At 45.0% G+C, this 15,843-nt stretch overlaps 1 protein-coding gene across 1 annotated transcript in view; it reads right to left on the bottom strand.

Moving 5' to 3' along the window:
• Positions 1-15,843, bottom strand: part of LOC139408644 (pappalysin-1-like) — a 115,346-nt gene that overhangs the window by 69,163 nt on the left and 30,340 nt on the right. Inside the window, exon 7 of the mRNA XM_071152796.1 lies at positions 14,826-15,327. Coding sequence (XP_071008897.1) covers positions 14,826-15,327 — 502 coding nt within the window. The remainder of the gene's footprint in view (positions 1-14,825; positions 15,328-15,843) is intronic.

Raw genomic sequence — 15,843 nt, 5'->3', positions numbered from 1 at the left:
ACTTTGCGACCTTTTGCCACATTTCAGGCTTCAAACATAAAGATATAAAACTGTATTTTTTTGTGAAGAATCAACAACAAGTGGGACACAATCATAAAGTGGAACGACATTTATTGGATATTTCAAACTTTTTTAACAAATCAAAAACTGAAAAATTGGGCGTGCAAAATTATTCAGCCCCTTTACTTTCAGTGCAGCAAACTCTCTCCAGAAGTTTAGTGAGGATCTCTGAATGATCCAATGTTGACCTAAATGACTAATGATGATAATTACAATCCACCTGTGTGTAATCAAGTCTCCGTATAAATGCACCTGCACTGTGATAGTCTCAGAGGTCCGTTAAAAGCGCAGAGAGCATCATGAAGAACAAGGAACACACCAGGCAGGTCCGAGATACTGTTGCACTGTATTTTATCTCTTGGTGATGTCATTCGGAAACATAATGTTAACTTTTACTGCTATGCTGACAATACACAGCTGTACATTTCGATGAAACATGGTGAAGCCCCAAATTTGCCGTCCGTGGAAGCCTGTGTTTCAGACATAAGGAAGTGGATGGCTGCAAACGTTCTACTTTTAAACTCAGACAAAACATAGATGCTTGTTCTAGGTCCAAAGAAACAAAGAGATCTTCTGTTGGATCTGACAATTAATCTTGATGGTTGTACAGTCGTCTCAAATAAAACTGTGAAGGACCTCTGCGTTACTTTGGACCCTGATCTCTCTTTTGACGAACATATCAAGACTGTTTCAAGGACAGATTTTTTCCATCTTCATAACATTGCAAAAATCAGAAACTTTCTGTCCAATAATGATGTAGATAAATTCATCCATGCTTTTGTCACTTCTAGATTAGACTGCTGCAAAGCTCTACTTTCTGGCTACATGGATAAAGCACTAAATAAACTCCAGTTAGTACTAAACACAGCTACTAGAATCTTGACTAGAACCAAAAGATTTGATCATTTTACTCCAGTGATAGCCTCTCTATACTGGCTTCCTGTTAAGGCTAGGGCTGATTTCAAGGTTTTACTGCTAACATACAAAGCATTACATGGGCTTGCTCCTACCTATCTTTCCGATTTGGTCCTGCCGTACATACCTACACGTACGCTACGGTCACAAGATGCAGGCCTCCTTACTATCCTTAGGATTCGGTCTCGACCTTTAAGTCTTTATTGAAGACTCATCTCTTCAGCAGGTCCTATGATTGAGTGTAGTCTGGCCCAGCGGTGTGAAGGTGAACGGAGAGGCACTGGGGCGACGAACCGCCCTTGCTGTCTCTGCCTGGCCGGTACCCCTCTCTCCACTGGGATTCTCTGCCTCTAACCCTATTACGGGGACTAAGTCACTGGCTTACTGGTGCTCTTCAATGCGTCACTTGAGTGGGTTGAGTCACTGATGTGATCTTTCTGTCCGGGTTGGAGCTCCCCTCGGGTTTGTGCCGTGGGGGAGATATTTTTGGGCTATACTCGGCCTTGTCTCAGGGTAGTAGGTTGGTGGTTGAATATATCCCTCTAGTGGTGTGGGGGTTGTGCTTTGGCAAAGTGGGTGGGGTTATATCTTGCCTTTTTGGCCCTGTCCGGGGGTATTGTCGGACAGGGCCACAGTGTCTCCCGACCTCTCCTGTCTCAGCCTCCAGTATTTATTCTGCAATGGTTTATGTGTTGGGGGGCTAGGGTCAGTCTGTTATATCTGGAATATTTATCCTGTCTCATCCGGTGTCCTGTGTGAATTTAAGTATGCTCCCTCTAATTCTCTCTCTCTTTCTCGCTCTCTTCTCTTGGAGGACCTGAGCCCTAGCACCATGCACCAGGACTACCTGGCCTGATGACTCCTTGCTGTCCCCAGTCCACCTGGTCATGCTGCTTCTCCAGTTTCAACTGTTCTGCCTGCGGCTATGGAACCCTGACCTGTTCACTGGATGTGCTACCTTGTCCCGGACCTGCTGTTTTGGACTCTCTCTCTACTGCACCTGCTGTTTCTAACTCTGAATGATCGGCTATGAAAAGCCAACTGACATTTACTCCTGAGGTGCTGTCCTGTTGCACCCTCTAAAACCACTGTGATTATTATTATCTGACCCTGCTGGTCATCTATGAACGTTTGAACATCTTGGCCATGTTCTGTTATAATCTCCACCAGACACAGCCAGAAGAGGACTGGCCACCCCTCAGAGCCTTGTTCCTCTCTAGGTTTCTTCCAAGGTTCTGGCCTTTCTAGGGAGTTTTTCCTAGCCACCGTGCTTCCATATCTGCATTGCTTGCTGTTGGGGTTTTAGGCTGGGTTACTGTACAGCACTTTGTGACATCGACTGATGTTAAAAGCGCTTTATAAATCAATTTGATTGATTAATGAGCAGGGTGAGGGTGGGTACGACTGTTACAGTAGGTTTCTATTGCAGGATATTCAGGAAAATGGCACAGTATTCACGCACTCTTTCTCCACACCTCTGTCCCTACTGGCTGTATGGGTTCCTGCCTCTCCCCCTCCTACTATGTTGTGCTGTAAGTGATATATCTATGGAGCCGCTCCACAAAGACAGACAAAGTGAGTTCACATTCGAACAAAAAGTCAAGGCGTGCTGGTCGCTGTGACCGCAGAATGTGTGTGGGTCTGTTTATGTGTGTGTGTGTGTGTGTGTATGTGTGTGTGTGTGTGTGTGTGTGTGTGTGTAGTATGTGTGATTGTGTATGTATGCCTTTTGTGCATCTGTGTCTGTTTAGGTATAGAGGTGAGGGAACAGCCACGGGGCCACAGTATACTCAGCTGTACACCTCTCCTTCCGCCCCAAACCGAGGACACTTGGACACAAACAAACATCTGGCGAGGGGCTTCAGCACCGCTTTCATTGGGTGTAATACAATATGGCCCGCGCAGGCCAAAAACAAGATGGGAGTTAAAAAACATCCAGCTGCATAGCTCCGCATCAGTGTGCTCTCTGCGGTCCGAGCCAGCAGGATATCTCAACACTGTAGCCTACGACACAATAAACAGGGTGTCCACCCACTCTGCCCAGTGGTGATGGCATTTCACTTCCTCATGTTATAAAATATATTTTACCAAGACAAATATGATTCTTCATGTTCTGAATTGTTCAGTGGGGTCTTTCTCTAACGTATCATTAACATGGTATCCAAAAAGTCGGATTTCGTAACATAATGCACCGGGCTCTGTTGACAAAGCAGTGCAGCTTTCTCGCTGAAACCTTTGAGGATTTTACATTTTGTGGTCGTCGTCTTCCAAGTTGTTTCCAAGGGTTGCAAATAGCAAAATTAGCATGACACGAGCTGAATTAAATGTCAAAGGTTTTGAAAATAAAAAGCTTACTGTACGCTCTGTGCTCCATTGACTATTCAGAGAAAAGCTTGTTTTTGTGAGAATTCATAAAACAATAACAGGAACTTGGCATTAATATGAATAGGGTGAATAGGGTATACTAAAATATGAAAATATCATGTCTCAAAATCGATATCCATCTTACCTCCATATAGTTTTATGTCTTCCGGATTTGAGAAGAAAGATGACGAGTTCAACAGTAAGCCTTAATTCTCACACAGCTTCCAGCCTAGCTGACGCCTTGCTATTTTCAAGATTTTTGACAACTTTATTTCTCTGGCCTCCGTTGATTTAGTCACCCTAATCCTGGCTATCCTACAAGGGTAGACACTCTAATTTGTTTTGAACGGATTATGATAGAGACATGCGGTTTGAACCATTGGTTTTCTTAGATGATTATCTACACAACTAACATATCATTTTACCCATTGGTCAAAAGATGAGTTTTTGATTGGACACCCTACAATGAATGTGCCAAGGGAATCAGGAGATATACTGTATGCATGTGGTTGGCCTTGGTTTTGATTGTGCTTGATTTAATGGTCAGTTATCATCATGAGATTTGCTGGTTCATGTTTGGAGAGGATTTTCCAGGAGACAGAATAACAGGAAAGATGTTATAGAATGCCAGTTAATAGAACCACATAGACCATCAAGTCCAATTAATTTCTGAATTTCTTTGGTATTACTCACACCTCTGAGCTCACACACACACACACACACACACACACACACACACACACACACACACACACGCACGCACGCACGCACACACGCGCGCACGCACGGACACATACACACACACACGCTCAAACAAACACACAAGCATACATACTCACAAAAACACGAATGCATGCACACACGTGCTCTCGATCACTCACTAACAGAAAAACACAGTATTACAACCTACTCCATTGTTTATTTATTTTTTATTTCACCTTTATTTAACCAGATAGGCTAGTTGAGAACACCTTTATTTAACCAGGTAGGCTAGTTGAGAACACCTTTATTTAACCAGGTAGGCTAGTTGAGAACACCTTTATTTAACCAGGTAGGCTAGTTGAGAACACCTTTATTTAACCAGGTAGGCTAGTTGAGAACACCTTTATTTAACCAGGTAGGCTAGTTGAGAACACCTTTATTTAACCAGGTAGGCTAGTTGAGAACACCTTTATTTAACCAGGTAGGCTAGTTGAGAACACCTTTATTTAACCAGGTAGGCTAGTTGAGAACACCTTTATTTAACCAGGTAGGCTAGTTGAGAACACCTTTATTTAACCAGGTAGGCTAGTTGAGAACACCTTTATTTAACCAGGTAGGCTAGTTGAGAACACCTTTATTTAACCAGGTAGGCTAGTTGAGAACACCTTTATTTAACCAGGTAGGCTAGTTGAGAACAAGTTCTCATTTGCAACTGCGACCTGGCCAAGATAAAGCATAGCAGTGTGAACAGACAACACAGAGTTACACATGGAGTAAACAATTAACAAGTCAATAACACAGTAGAAAAAAAGGAGAGTCTATATACATTGTGTGCAAAAGGCATGAGGAGGTAGGCGAATACTTACAATTTTGCAGATTAACACTGGAGTGATAAATGATCAGATGGTCATGTACAGGTAGAGATATTGGTGTGCAAAAGAGCAGAAAAGTAAATAAATAAAAACAGTATGGGAATGAGGTAGGTGAAAATGGGTGGGCTATTTACCAATAGAACTATGTACAGCTGCAGCGATCGGTTAGCTGCTCAGATAGCTGATGTTTGAAGTTGGTGAGGGAGATAAAAGTCTCCAACTTCAGCGATTTTTGCAGTTCGTTCCAGTCACAGGCAGCAGAGTACTGAAACGAAAGGCGGCCAAATGAGGTGTTGGCTTTAGGGATGATCAGTGAGATACACCTGCTGGAGCGAGTGCTACGGATGGGTGTTGCCATCGTGACCAGTGAACTGAGATAAGGCGTAGCTTTACCTAGCAAGGACTTGTAGATGACCTGGAGCCAGTGGGTCTGGCGACGAATATGTAGCGAGGGCCAGCCGACTAGAACATACAAGTCGCAGTGGTGGGTGGTATAAGGTGCTTTAGTGACAAAACGGATGGCACTGTGATAGACTGCATCCAGTTTGCTGAGTAGAGTGTTGGAAGCCATTTTGTAGATGACATCGCCGAAGTCGAGGATCGGTAGGATCCATACCCGTGCCAGATGTTTAAAGAACACGCACATAGGCGCGTATGCACACACACACACAGTTTGTATTGCTATCCTTGTGGGACCAAAGAATTGATTCCCATCCAAAATCCTAACCCTAAAATTAATGCTAACCTGAACCCTAAGCCTAACCTTAACCCCAAACCTAAAACTATACCTAACCCCTAATCCTAATTGTAACCCTAACCGCTAACCCTAAAATTATATTTTTCCTCATGTGGACCGGAAAAGTGTCCCACTTGTCTGAATTTTCCTTGTTTTACTATCCTTGTGAGGACTTCTGGTATCCACAAGGATAGTTAAACAAAAACACACACAATTCCCTCATTATTAGCATTTACGTCTATCCCCCTCTGGGAAACATAAGCCCTTGCCTGTTGATTACGGGCAACTCCCCGACAACAAAACAACACACACACACACACACACACACACACACACACACACACACACACACACACACACACACACACACACACACACACACACACACACACACACACACACACACACACACACACACACACACACACACACACACACACACACACACACACACACACACACACACACACACACACACACACACTGTAGCGGCCCTGTGTTCCAGAGCCGCTGCAATGGCTGTGGCATCCATCGCACTCACAGATGGGTTCACACGAGGCCAGAGCCTTCCCCTTCCTCGCCCCTTCTCTTCCAGCCGCCATCGGCAGACTTAGGAGGTGTCGGCACTAATGGCCAGGGAAGCAGTCACGTTTATTAAGTGGCAAAACAAATCATTCAAATGAGCCCTGAACATGAATGGTCCAGGCTGCCTTTTTATGCATGGATTTAGCTCTGTTCTGACCGGGACACTGCTGGGAATGGGGTTGCTCACATCCAATAAAACACACACTTGAAGGGAAGCAGACACATGCACACGGACACGCACACAGATGGAGGCTCATTGCAGGCACAGGCGCAGACAGACGCACACACAGTCACATAGACAGAGGCGCAATGCAGACAAAGACACACACTCAGACGCAGATATACACACATGCACTCTTGCACGCACATATGCACAGCACAGAGCACACCGACCGAACACACAGCCCGTGCCTTCGAAATGTGTCAAAAGATTTACTGCAGGAAAGCCTTTTTTACCGTGGTGGTTTTCAGTATGAAATGTGTTCCATGCCTTCTCTTCCCAAAGCCCCGGTCACTCTCCTACTCCCCCACAGCAGGAGAGAAAACATGGGGTTCCAATTGGCTGTCCTGCCCCGGATAGAATGGAAACACACCCACTCACACACACACGCACACACACACAAAGGCAGGTATGGCCTACAAATGTTCTCCGGTGCTGTGTAGGAGATTGAGGGTCTGGGTTTTGACTGGATTATTATCAACAATCAAAGGGGATGTTTGACCTGACCTACCGCTCTGTTTTACACAGTGTTCCGCAGCCTTGGCCCGCTTCGAGGCAACTCCGGGGTCATTCTCAAATATCCTTTAGTCTTAATTGAATTATTCAAGCCTCTGGAAAAGGAAAGCTGTAGGAGACATGAGCCTGGAGGACACATGAGCGAGCAGAGGGAGCGACAGAATGAGTGATGCCGCCAACAAGCACCATGGCCCTCTCTCTCTCTCCCCTTCCTCCAAATCTGTCACAAAAAGAACACCGGGGGTGATAGGCTAAGCCAGGCCCGGGACGGGACAAGGGCAAGAAACATACACACACTGTGATTCCTCGCTCGGGCCTGACGGATGTACGTGACCCATGCGGGAGGAGGCAAGCGGCTGGAACGGCGGGAAGGATGGCTGGGAAACAAAAGATGAGAACGACAGAGCAAAAGAGAGGGAGAGAGAGAGAGAATGACAGAGCGAGACAGAGAGGCAGACGGCTTATTCTCGATGCTCGGAGAGACCTCTGGTGATTTTTACTATGCGTCTCATATCAGAGCAGCAGGTCACATCAGGCTTCCTTCATGTCCTCTGCCAAGATCAGCCACCACTCTCAGCCTCCCATCTCCAAATGCTCCTCAGTCTTGGAGGGAAAAGAAAGAGGAGGAGGAAGAGGAGGAAGAGTACGGAGAGAAAAAAAACATTGGGATGCAGTAGATAATGGAAAAAGGGAGGTAAAGGGAAAATAAAAGATACTTTTCAAATAGTGTCAAGAGAGGCTGAACAGACACGGGGGCCACCAGGGACCACCAGGGACAATAACTTGCATGTGAAATATACTCCGGGGGGACCTACATAAGAACAGCACCTTTGTCATGACACAGAGGGGAGAGAGGTTGAAAGGGGAAACTCTGACATCACTCAAGGCAATCTGTAGCACTGATATCTTGATGGGAAGTGGTTCAGGCATTTGTGTGTATGTGTGTACACACATTCAGGTGATAGATATGTGGTTTATGGCCCTGGGAGCCCCTCTAGTTTGGGCTGATACTCGGTCACACTATTCTGGACCACGGATCCATCCAGACAGACCTGGGGCTTGAAAATAGCTTTTGTGAGCTCACTAAACCACCTTATGATATTGCGGGACCAAGACTTCAACAGATTGGGGCCTTTATATTTTGTTTAGAGGTAATCAGAATAATGTATATCTTTGTTTCTAAAAAAGTATTGTGATGAATTCTATACCATCGTTGCAAACAGAGATGAACACAAATGGTTGTTGTGACACAACACATCTGATTAATTTCAGCCTGTAGTCATCCACTGAGCTCCAGTGTTGGTAAACAGTCTATGTGTATTCTTGGGACAATATAAGCCTAGTTCCTGTTCTCCATGCCACTATTCTCCATGCCACTATTCTCCATGCAAGTCTTTAGCTCTACTGCCAACAAGTTGTCGCGTGATAAGATTTCGTCATGGCGGTTTCCATTGCAGTTCATCCAGACATTCTTCCCTAAGGCCCTTGTGAGAATAGAGACCTTATCTCACCACAGACTTAGAGTCTGGCACAATGCACAGTAATATGCCTTTCAAAGGTGTTTTTGATATCACCACCTGATTGCATGCGGAAGTGTGTTTGTGTGTGTGTGTGCGTGTTTGTGCCGTAAAGATACTAGATGAGAGGCCAGAAAAATCTAAGATTGTTGAAGAAATGCTTAGATTAAACCTTAATACAATAAATAAAGCAATATACCTTTTGTCATGGTGACAGCTGCCATACATGTGAGGTTTCCTGCCTATTAAGTCTTCAACAAATTCAAGTGCTACACAGTAAGACCTCTCAGACTTACATCATTATGCTGTTTTCTTTGGTACAACGAGCCTAACTCAATGTCCTGCAACTCTACAATGTAAAATTACAATGTTCATATTAGCACAGCCTCAGACAGAGTCACAAGGAGTTGGTGGCAGTGCCTCTTCTATCTATTCTTGAATCATAAGATCCAATATATTTTCTGCTATATTATAAGGAATAAGACATTACCTCAATACAGCACAATACCAAGCTACACAGTAGACACCCCGTCAACCAACAGTTTGTCTCACATTGATGACACGTATGAGAAGTTCCATCACTCCTATGGTTCAGATGTTGACACGTCACTTAGCGAGGAACTCCACTGGCCTAGCCTAGCGTCAATGACTCACTGCTGAGTGGTGCACTCATTCTGCCAAATCAGACAGTGGAGAGTAAACCTAACATATGGACAGTGCCAAAGTAGGAATATCAGCAAAGACAGTATAAGTAATGATAGTAATAACAATGGAAACCATTGATGTCAAACAAAAAGTGCTAAGTAATTTTACCTTAAATCTCCTATAGATGTTCCTTAAAGTATTTGACATACGGTATATATTTGAGCCTGAGGCTCCAGATACCTGTGGAGCTTCATTGTGGGAACCCTACAGGGAACCTCTTTATCATAACAACCATTAGAATCTTACCGGCGTGGACCTTAAACTTCAATTTAGCACTTTACAGTAAAATGGGTTTCTCTGCTTCCCACAGAGAAACTTAACCCTTTCCTGAACATTCCACCTTAACTATCCCTCCAAATCCACTTTTTGGACCTGGCCCAATTTTGTCCTTGGGAAGTCCGGTTGCAATTCTTTGAAAAATTGTTCTGGGGTGGGGGGGGGGGGGGGGGGGCAGAGGGGTGAGACGTCCAGACATCCCGGGACCCGCTGCTGCCTCCTCCACTTCCTCTGTCTGCCACTCACCATTATGGTTCATATTAGAGAGCTTATGCAAGGCTCAGTGCTAATGCTGCTCCTTATGGACAGAGAGCAGGCAGAGGATGGCGGAGGGAGCGCAGGGCACAGTGGGGCTTTGTGGGAGTGGAGGGGGCCATGGAGACAGAGAGAATGTGTTATGAGGAGAAGAGGAGGAAGAGAGGTGAAGAGGAGAGGGGGATACCAAGTCAGTTGTACAACTGAATGCCTTCAACTGAAATCTGTCTTCCGCATTTAACCCAACCCCTCTGAATCAGAGAGATGCGGGGGGGAGGGGGGGGCAGCCATAATCGACATCCACGTCTTCGGCGCCCAGGGTACAATGGGTTAACTGCCTTGCTCAGGGGCAGATAGACAGATTTTTACATTTTTACCTTGTCAGCTCAGGGATTCGATCGAGCAACCTTTCGGTTACTGGCCCAATGTTCAACCACTAGGTGGAGGGGGGAGGTGTGGAATGTTTTATTTTCAGTAGACAGAGTCTTTAAAACCATACCCAGTATTATACTCTTGACAAAATGGGCTTAGACCATGGAGGGGAAAAAGTCTGTAATGTTTGCACGCATATGTGACAAACAAAACCAAAAACCTCCCCGAAAATAATCCGCACATGGAGGCGATCTAAAACAATTACCGTTGGAGCACACAGACATTTCTCACAAATACCTAGGAAGTGTATTCTACATCCCCAATCTCGTATTGCTGGCGAAAAGAAAACAGAAAACCTACAAGTCAAGCAGTCAGAGCTGAGAAAACAACAGAGTTCTCTGAGTAGAGGTGAAGAGGTTGTCTTCTCAGGGCTAGAGCAACAGTGGACTTGACAGGAGAGGAGCAGGGCCATTGGGCCACAGGGGTAAGAGCATAGGAGAACATAGGGGATAAAAGTGTGAAGGAGAAGGCCAGAATGGGGGGAAGGGGTCCCAGTGAAAAGGGTAGCGTAGAGGGCAGCTGCCCTCTCCCTCCCGGGCTGGGGGGTCCCGTCACATCAGAGCTGAATAGGTTTTGAGACCCTGACAGGCCAGAGGACCCAGAGGACCCAGAGGACCCAGGTCAGGGAGAGGATTAGCCTATGGGCCAGGGGGTCTCAGAAGGCTAGGGTCCCCCCATCACCCCCACTAACCCTCCTCTCAGCCCACCCCTAACGACTCCATGGTTTACCCCTAACCAGTCCAACATTCCAGCTCTCTCCCTCTCATCTCATCCCACCCCCTGCTCACCCCTTCATAACTCACCCCCACTAGCCTGACCTCCCACCCCTCACCCTCTCATACATCCTACCTTGAATAGGGAGCCAGGGAGGCCTCTACTCCCCCTTCCTTGCCCCATTTCAAGGGAAGGGCAGTGGGCTGAGTGTGGGAGGTCAGCCCTCTGTCTATGGAAACAGGCCTGGGGAGCCAGTGAACCATGACGATCCAGCAAACTAACCATGGGTCAATCAAAACACTCCAGCAGAAAAACCATGGGTCAACCACAACACTTCCGCCGACTTCAAAACATGTCAAAAGATCTGGGTGACCCCCAAACTGTTCTCCAACCACCCCTATCTAATCTGTGTGTGTGTGTGTGTGTGTGTGTGTGTGTGTGTGTGTGTGTGTGTGTGTGTGTGTGTGTGTGTGTGTGTGTGTGTGTGTGTGCGTGCATGTGTGCGTGCATGCATGTGTGGTAGATTGACTCCTATGATGAGGAATCCTTTGCTGTGGGTTGACCTGGACCTTTCTCTCTGGGAATGACGTCAAACTCCTCTTACACAACAAAAGCGTAAGCCAACACTGACCATCGCCATGATGATCCACCCAAGGCCATTGAAATGCACCAAGACCATAGACCAAAATGCACCACCAATAGACACTCACAACTGACATTCTACCAGCTTCAGAGCTCCAAGAGCAATTGCTGTGGCCACAATACCACTAAGTATACCAGTGAATGCGGAAAAACATTCCAATAACATCTTGTCATGAAGCATTTATAATGGATTAGTGAATTGTTTATTCATAATGTATTAATCATTACTCCCTCATTTGTAAATGTTAATAAGCTAGTTATTCACACATTTATAACAACTTTAAAAGTATGTAATAATGATTCATGAGATCATTGCTAAGATGTTTAATATAGGTCCTTATAAACCATTTACTAATCGTTAGTAAAGTATTTTTGTGGGGTCTAATCTAAAGCGAGGGCCATTTATACTTTATTTTGAATGGCCAGTGTTATTTCTCACAAAACTATTGGTAGACATTCCAGCAGTACCTGACGCTCCTTAATCGATGTCCGACATCTAATTAACATAATAAAATCTGTCTGTTTAAGTTAGAAATGTCTGTTTTTTGCATGGGCTGCGTCTCATACCACCGCATCCGCCAATGTTGGCCTTTTGCATCCGCGGTGGAAGGTGGCAGAGCTACAGCGCTGTTTGTCAGACCAGGAGACATCCCAAAACATCTGTCTTTTCACGAAAACGTAGCGTCTGAATGGTTTCGTCTACAAACTAATATGTTTACTCTATGGAAAGATGAGTGTTCTCTGTTTTGCTTTTCTTGACATTTTGCTTTACGACCCCCACAAGTGTCACAGGACTCATCTGAAGGTAATCTGGTACCGGGATGAAAAATGAATGGAAGGGAATGGGGCATTTACACGTCAACGGCATACAGATAATTCCACATGATTTTTTTTCTGACCTTTCTTACATCTCTCAGGTAAAGGACAGACACTTCACAACATTCTCATTTTGATTTCTTGTTCCATGTATGAATCTGTTATTCAATGTGTTTCTAGGGGCTAATAGCACTAAGGCCAAATTCAATGTTTCATCAAATAATTTAGTTGAATATTTTTGGGATACCTACAGGGGTCCTAAAATTTAAAAAAAATCAAATATCTAAATGGTCCTTGGTATGACCATCTTAAAACAATTCCATATGTTAGCTTAGGAGAAAGCCATCCCGCACCCTTAGACCATAATGGGATTTATTAAGGTTTCAAAATAGCCTGGAGCATATCAATGGTAAAAGAATAAGCACACAGTACAGGATGTTTGAGGAAACATGTTTTCACAAAAACTGCCAATGTTTTGCCAATTTTGTCAACCTCGCAAACCAACAAATCATTAAACAGGGAGATGTAGCCTGCACCCAACAGCTGGCAGGACCAGACAGTTTTTCTCAAATGGATGTTTATCCCTTCATTACTACTGATATGTGATTGACATTTAGAGGTATTTGCAGATAGAAATGTTATATGTATAACCTTTAAATGCTTCCAGTGCTTCAGTATTTTAACCACATACAATTTATTGGGGCTGCACTTTTACTGGTCGTTTAATGGTAATAACTCTTTAAATGTAATTTGGATAGTTCAGCAAAATCAGGTATTCAGATATTTGTTTTCTTACTTCATAAGCAGTCTATGAACTGCTCGAAGGAGTGACTGCAATCCACACTTTGGTTTAGGTAGAAAAGTTCAACAGTAATAAACAGTAATGTAAGCATTTTCGGAAGAAAAACATTACTTTACTCAGCATAGAGTGTGTATGAAGTTACACACCACACTACTACAACAGTGTGACTGTTTTGGAATGAAATGTTTAATATATTTTCTTAAACATCCTCTGTATTGTGGGCTTGTTGTTTAACCATTGATATGTTCCATGATGATGGAGCATCAGGTACTGCTGGAATGTCTACCAATGACATGTCCATATTTTTGTGAGAAATGACACTGGGCATTCAAAACATTTATAAAAGTATTTATAAAGTATAAATAGCCCTCACTTTAGATACTGGAAAAATACTTTACTGATGATTAATAAAGGGTTTATAAGGATCTATATTCAACATCTTATGAACGATCTTATGAAACATAATGATATACTTGAAAATGTGTTAATGAATGTGTGAATAACTAGCTTACTAATATTTACAAATGAGGGAGTAATGATTAAAACATGAATAAATTATTTACTAATCCATTATAAAGGCTTCATTACCAGGTGTTATTATGAAGTGCTACGCGCAGGCATACCCTCTCTATCTTGCATAACAGGCATACTCACCTTATCGTGTCTTATCATCCACTTTCCTTCTTATGTGAACTATGCTGACAGCATGATAGTGAAATTGCACAACACATGGCAACGCCATGGAGAGTGCTACCTTTATCTAGTCAGCACATTCCATGAAAGTGAAGCACAAAACTCTGCCACCGTGCACAGATAATGCCATCAACAAGACATTTGTTTTCCCCAGCAAGTCCCCCCAAAAATGTGGCTAGCAATGATTGACCTTTGATTCGAGAAGTGGGTGTTGGCCAGTGGATTTGAAACCATCAAACTGGTGGTGGCCCACCGAACACGCCTGAGGATGTTTGAAAAGAACACATTGAAACATCATGACATTTATCTTATAGGAAACATTTTCAGAGGTTTCTAATTTGGGATTTTAAAAGATTTCTTCCGACCCCAAAATACATAAGATTTAACTGCGAAACATTTCTGAGATCGTCAAAATAGTCAAAAACACTTAATTCTACCGGTGCAAGTATCACTCCGCCCAGGACTGGACTGGCCAGAGAGCCAGAGAGAGGGGAGGTAGGCTGAGGCCCATCCCAGAGGGGAGATATACGGAGCCCACAGCCCAGATCTCTGGTGCCTGGCTGGGGTAGACAGAGTATGGGCCAAGAAGACCACACCAGCTGCTCCTCTGGACACAGGCAGGCAGGCAGGCAGGCAGGCAGGCAGGCAGGCAGGCAGGCAGGCAGGCAGGCAGGCAGGGCCCAGGCTGCAGCTGCAGCGCTTGCCTCAGCATATTAACTTTGGCTCTGCTTCACCCCCTGACCAATAACAACTTGGTGCAAAAATATGATTTTTTTCCCCGACCCAGGGTCAGTGAGGAGATTGGGCTCAAGATCAGATTAATTTGCAGTGTGAAGAGATAATGCTTACTCTGCAATTTCTCACCCATTAAGCAGAGAACGCAGCAATCCTGGTGTATCATTAAGCTACGTTAGGCCAATACAGTACAACCCACACAGTCAAGACATTCAAAGCTGCGTGTAACTGACAGTAAACAGCTAACTATCCCGGTCTGGTCCCTCACCTGTCAGTGTATCGCCTGGTAGGTTCGTTCAACACCACACCGTGGGGGGCGTGGGAGAATGGTGGCTGGCGCAGCAGTCGGTGGCGGAGCGGCTTGCAGTGGCGGCACAGCAGGCAGTTGGGCTTAGACGCCAGCAGGGTAGCATCAATCTCCAGGTGCTGCTCCATGGTGAAGAACTGCACACCGTACACCTCCTCCTCCACGTCCAGCTTCAGCGTCAGTGGCGTATCACAGAACACGTTACTAGGGCCCAACGAAAGGTTGTTTCCACTCACGGTCAGGAGCAGGATGTTGTGGATGGCGGGAAAGGCCGTCTCCTCGGGGCTGAAGAAGGTGACCCATACAGTGAGGGAGTCGGGCACCAGTGGGTGGGGGAATTCTAGCTGGAGCATGCAGCCCTGCAGTGGGCACTCGGACAGTCCCACGGCCCCCTGCTCGATGCCGGCGTTGGGGCTCCAGGTACGCACGCTGGGCTCACACGCCTGCTCCACGTCTGGAGGTCCTTGGGGTCAAAAGGACAGAGGTACAGCAGATCAGACATAACATATAAACAACTATAAAGTAAATACACACTCAGACACAACCAACACAGAGAAAATGAAATACAATAGAAAACAAAGGTTAGGTAATTGCATTTGCAAACATGACCATGTGTGGTTGTTTGAATTCGTTTGAATGCAGGGAAGAGCTGCAGGTGCATGTCGAAAAAATCTATATATAATGTGTATATAGAACAGTGGTCTGACTGACTACAAATGGCTGTTGCAGGTGAAGTATCAGGGCTGAATGAGCTGTTGGCTTTTCTCAGCAATTGACTACATGCGACAGACACGGGACTGAGTTCATTGTCAGTAAAGCAGGGGAGCTGCCTGTGTTCCTCTTGAGAGAGGCCCTGCACAGGGTTCTCACTTCAGTGGCAGTCATTACAACACCAAACAGCACTCCTCCAGCCATATTTGGAGTCCACAGCTACCTCGTATTATCCAGAGTGACGTATACCAACATTCATCAAGCGCTT

Source organism: Oncorhynchus clarkii, chromosome 5 (genome assembly GCF_045791955.1).
Source record: "Oncorhynchus clarkii lewisi isolate Uvic-CL-2024 chromosome 5, UVic_Ocla_1.0, whole genome shotgun sequence".
Lineage (NCBI taxonomy): Eukaryota > Metazoa > Chordata > Actinopteri > Salmoniformes > Salmonidae > Oncorhynchus > Oncorhynchus clarkii.
The sequence above is the reverse complement of the archived record's forward strand: the minus strand, read 5'-3'. Positions and strand labels throughout refer to the sequence as shown.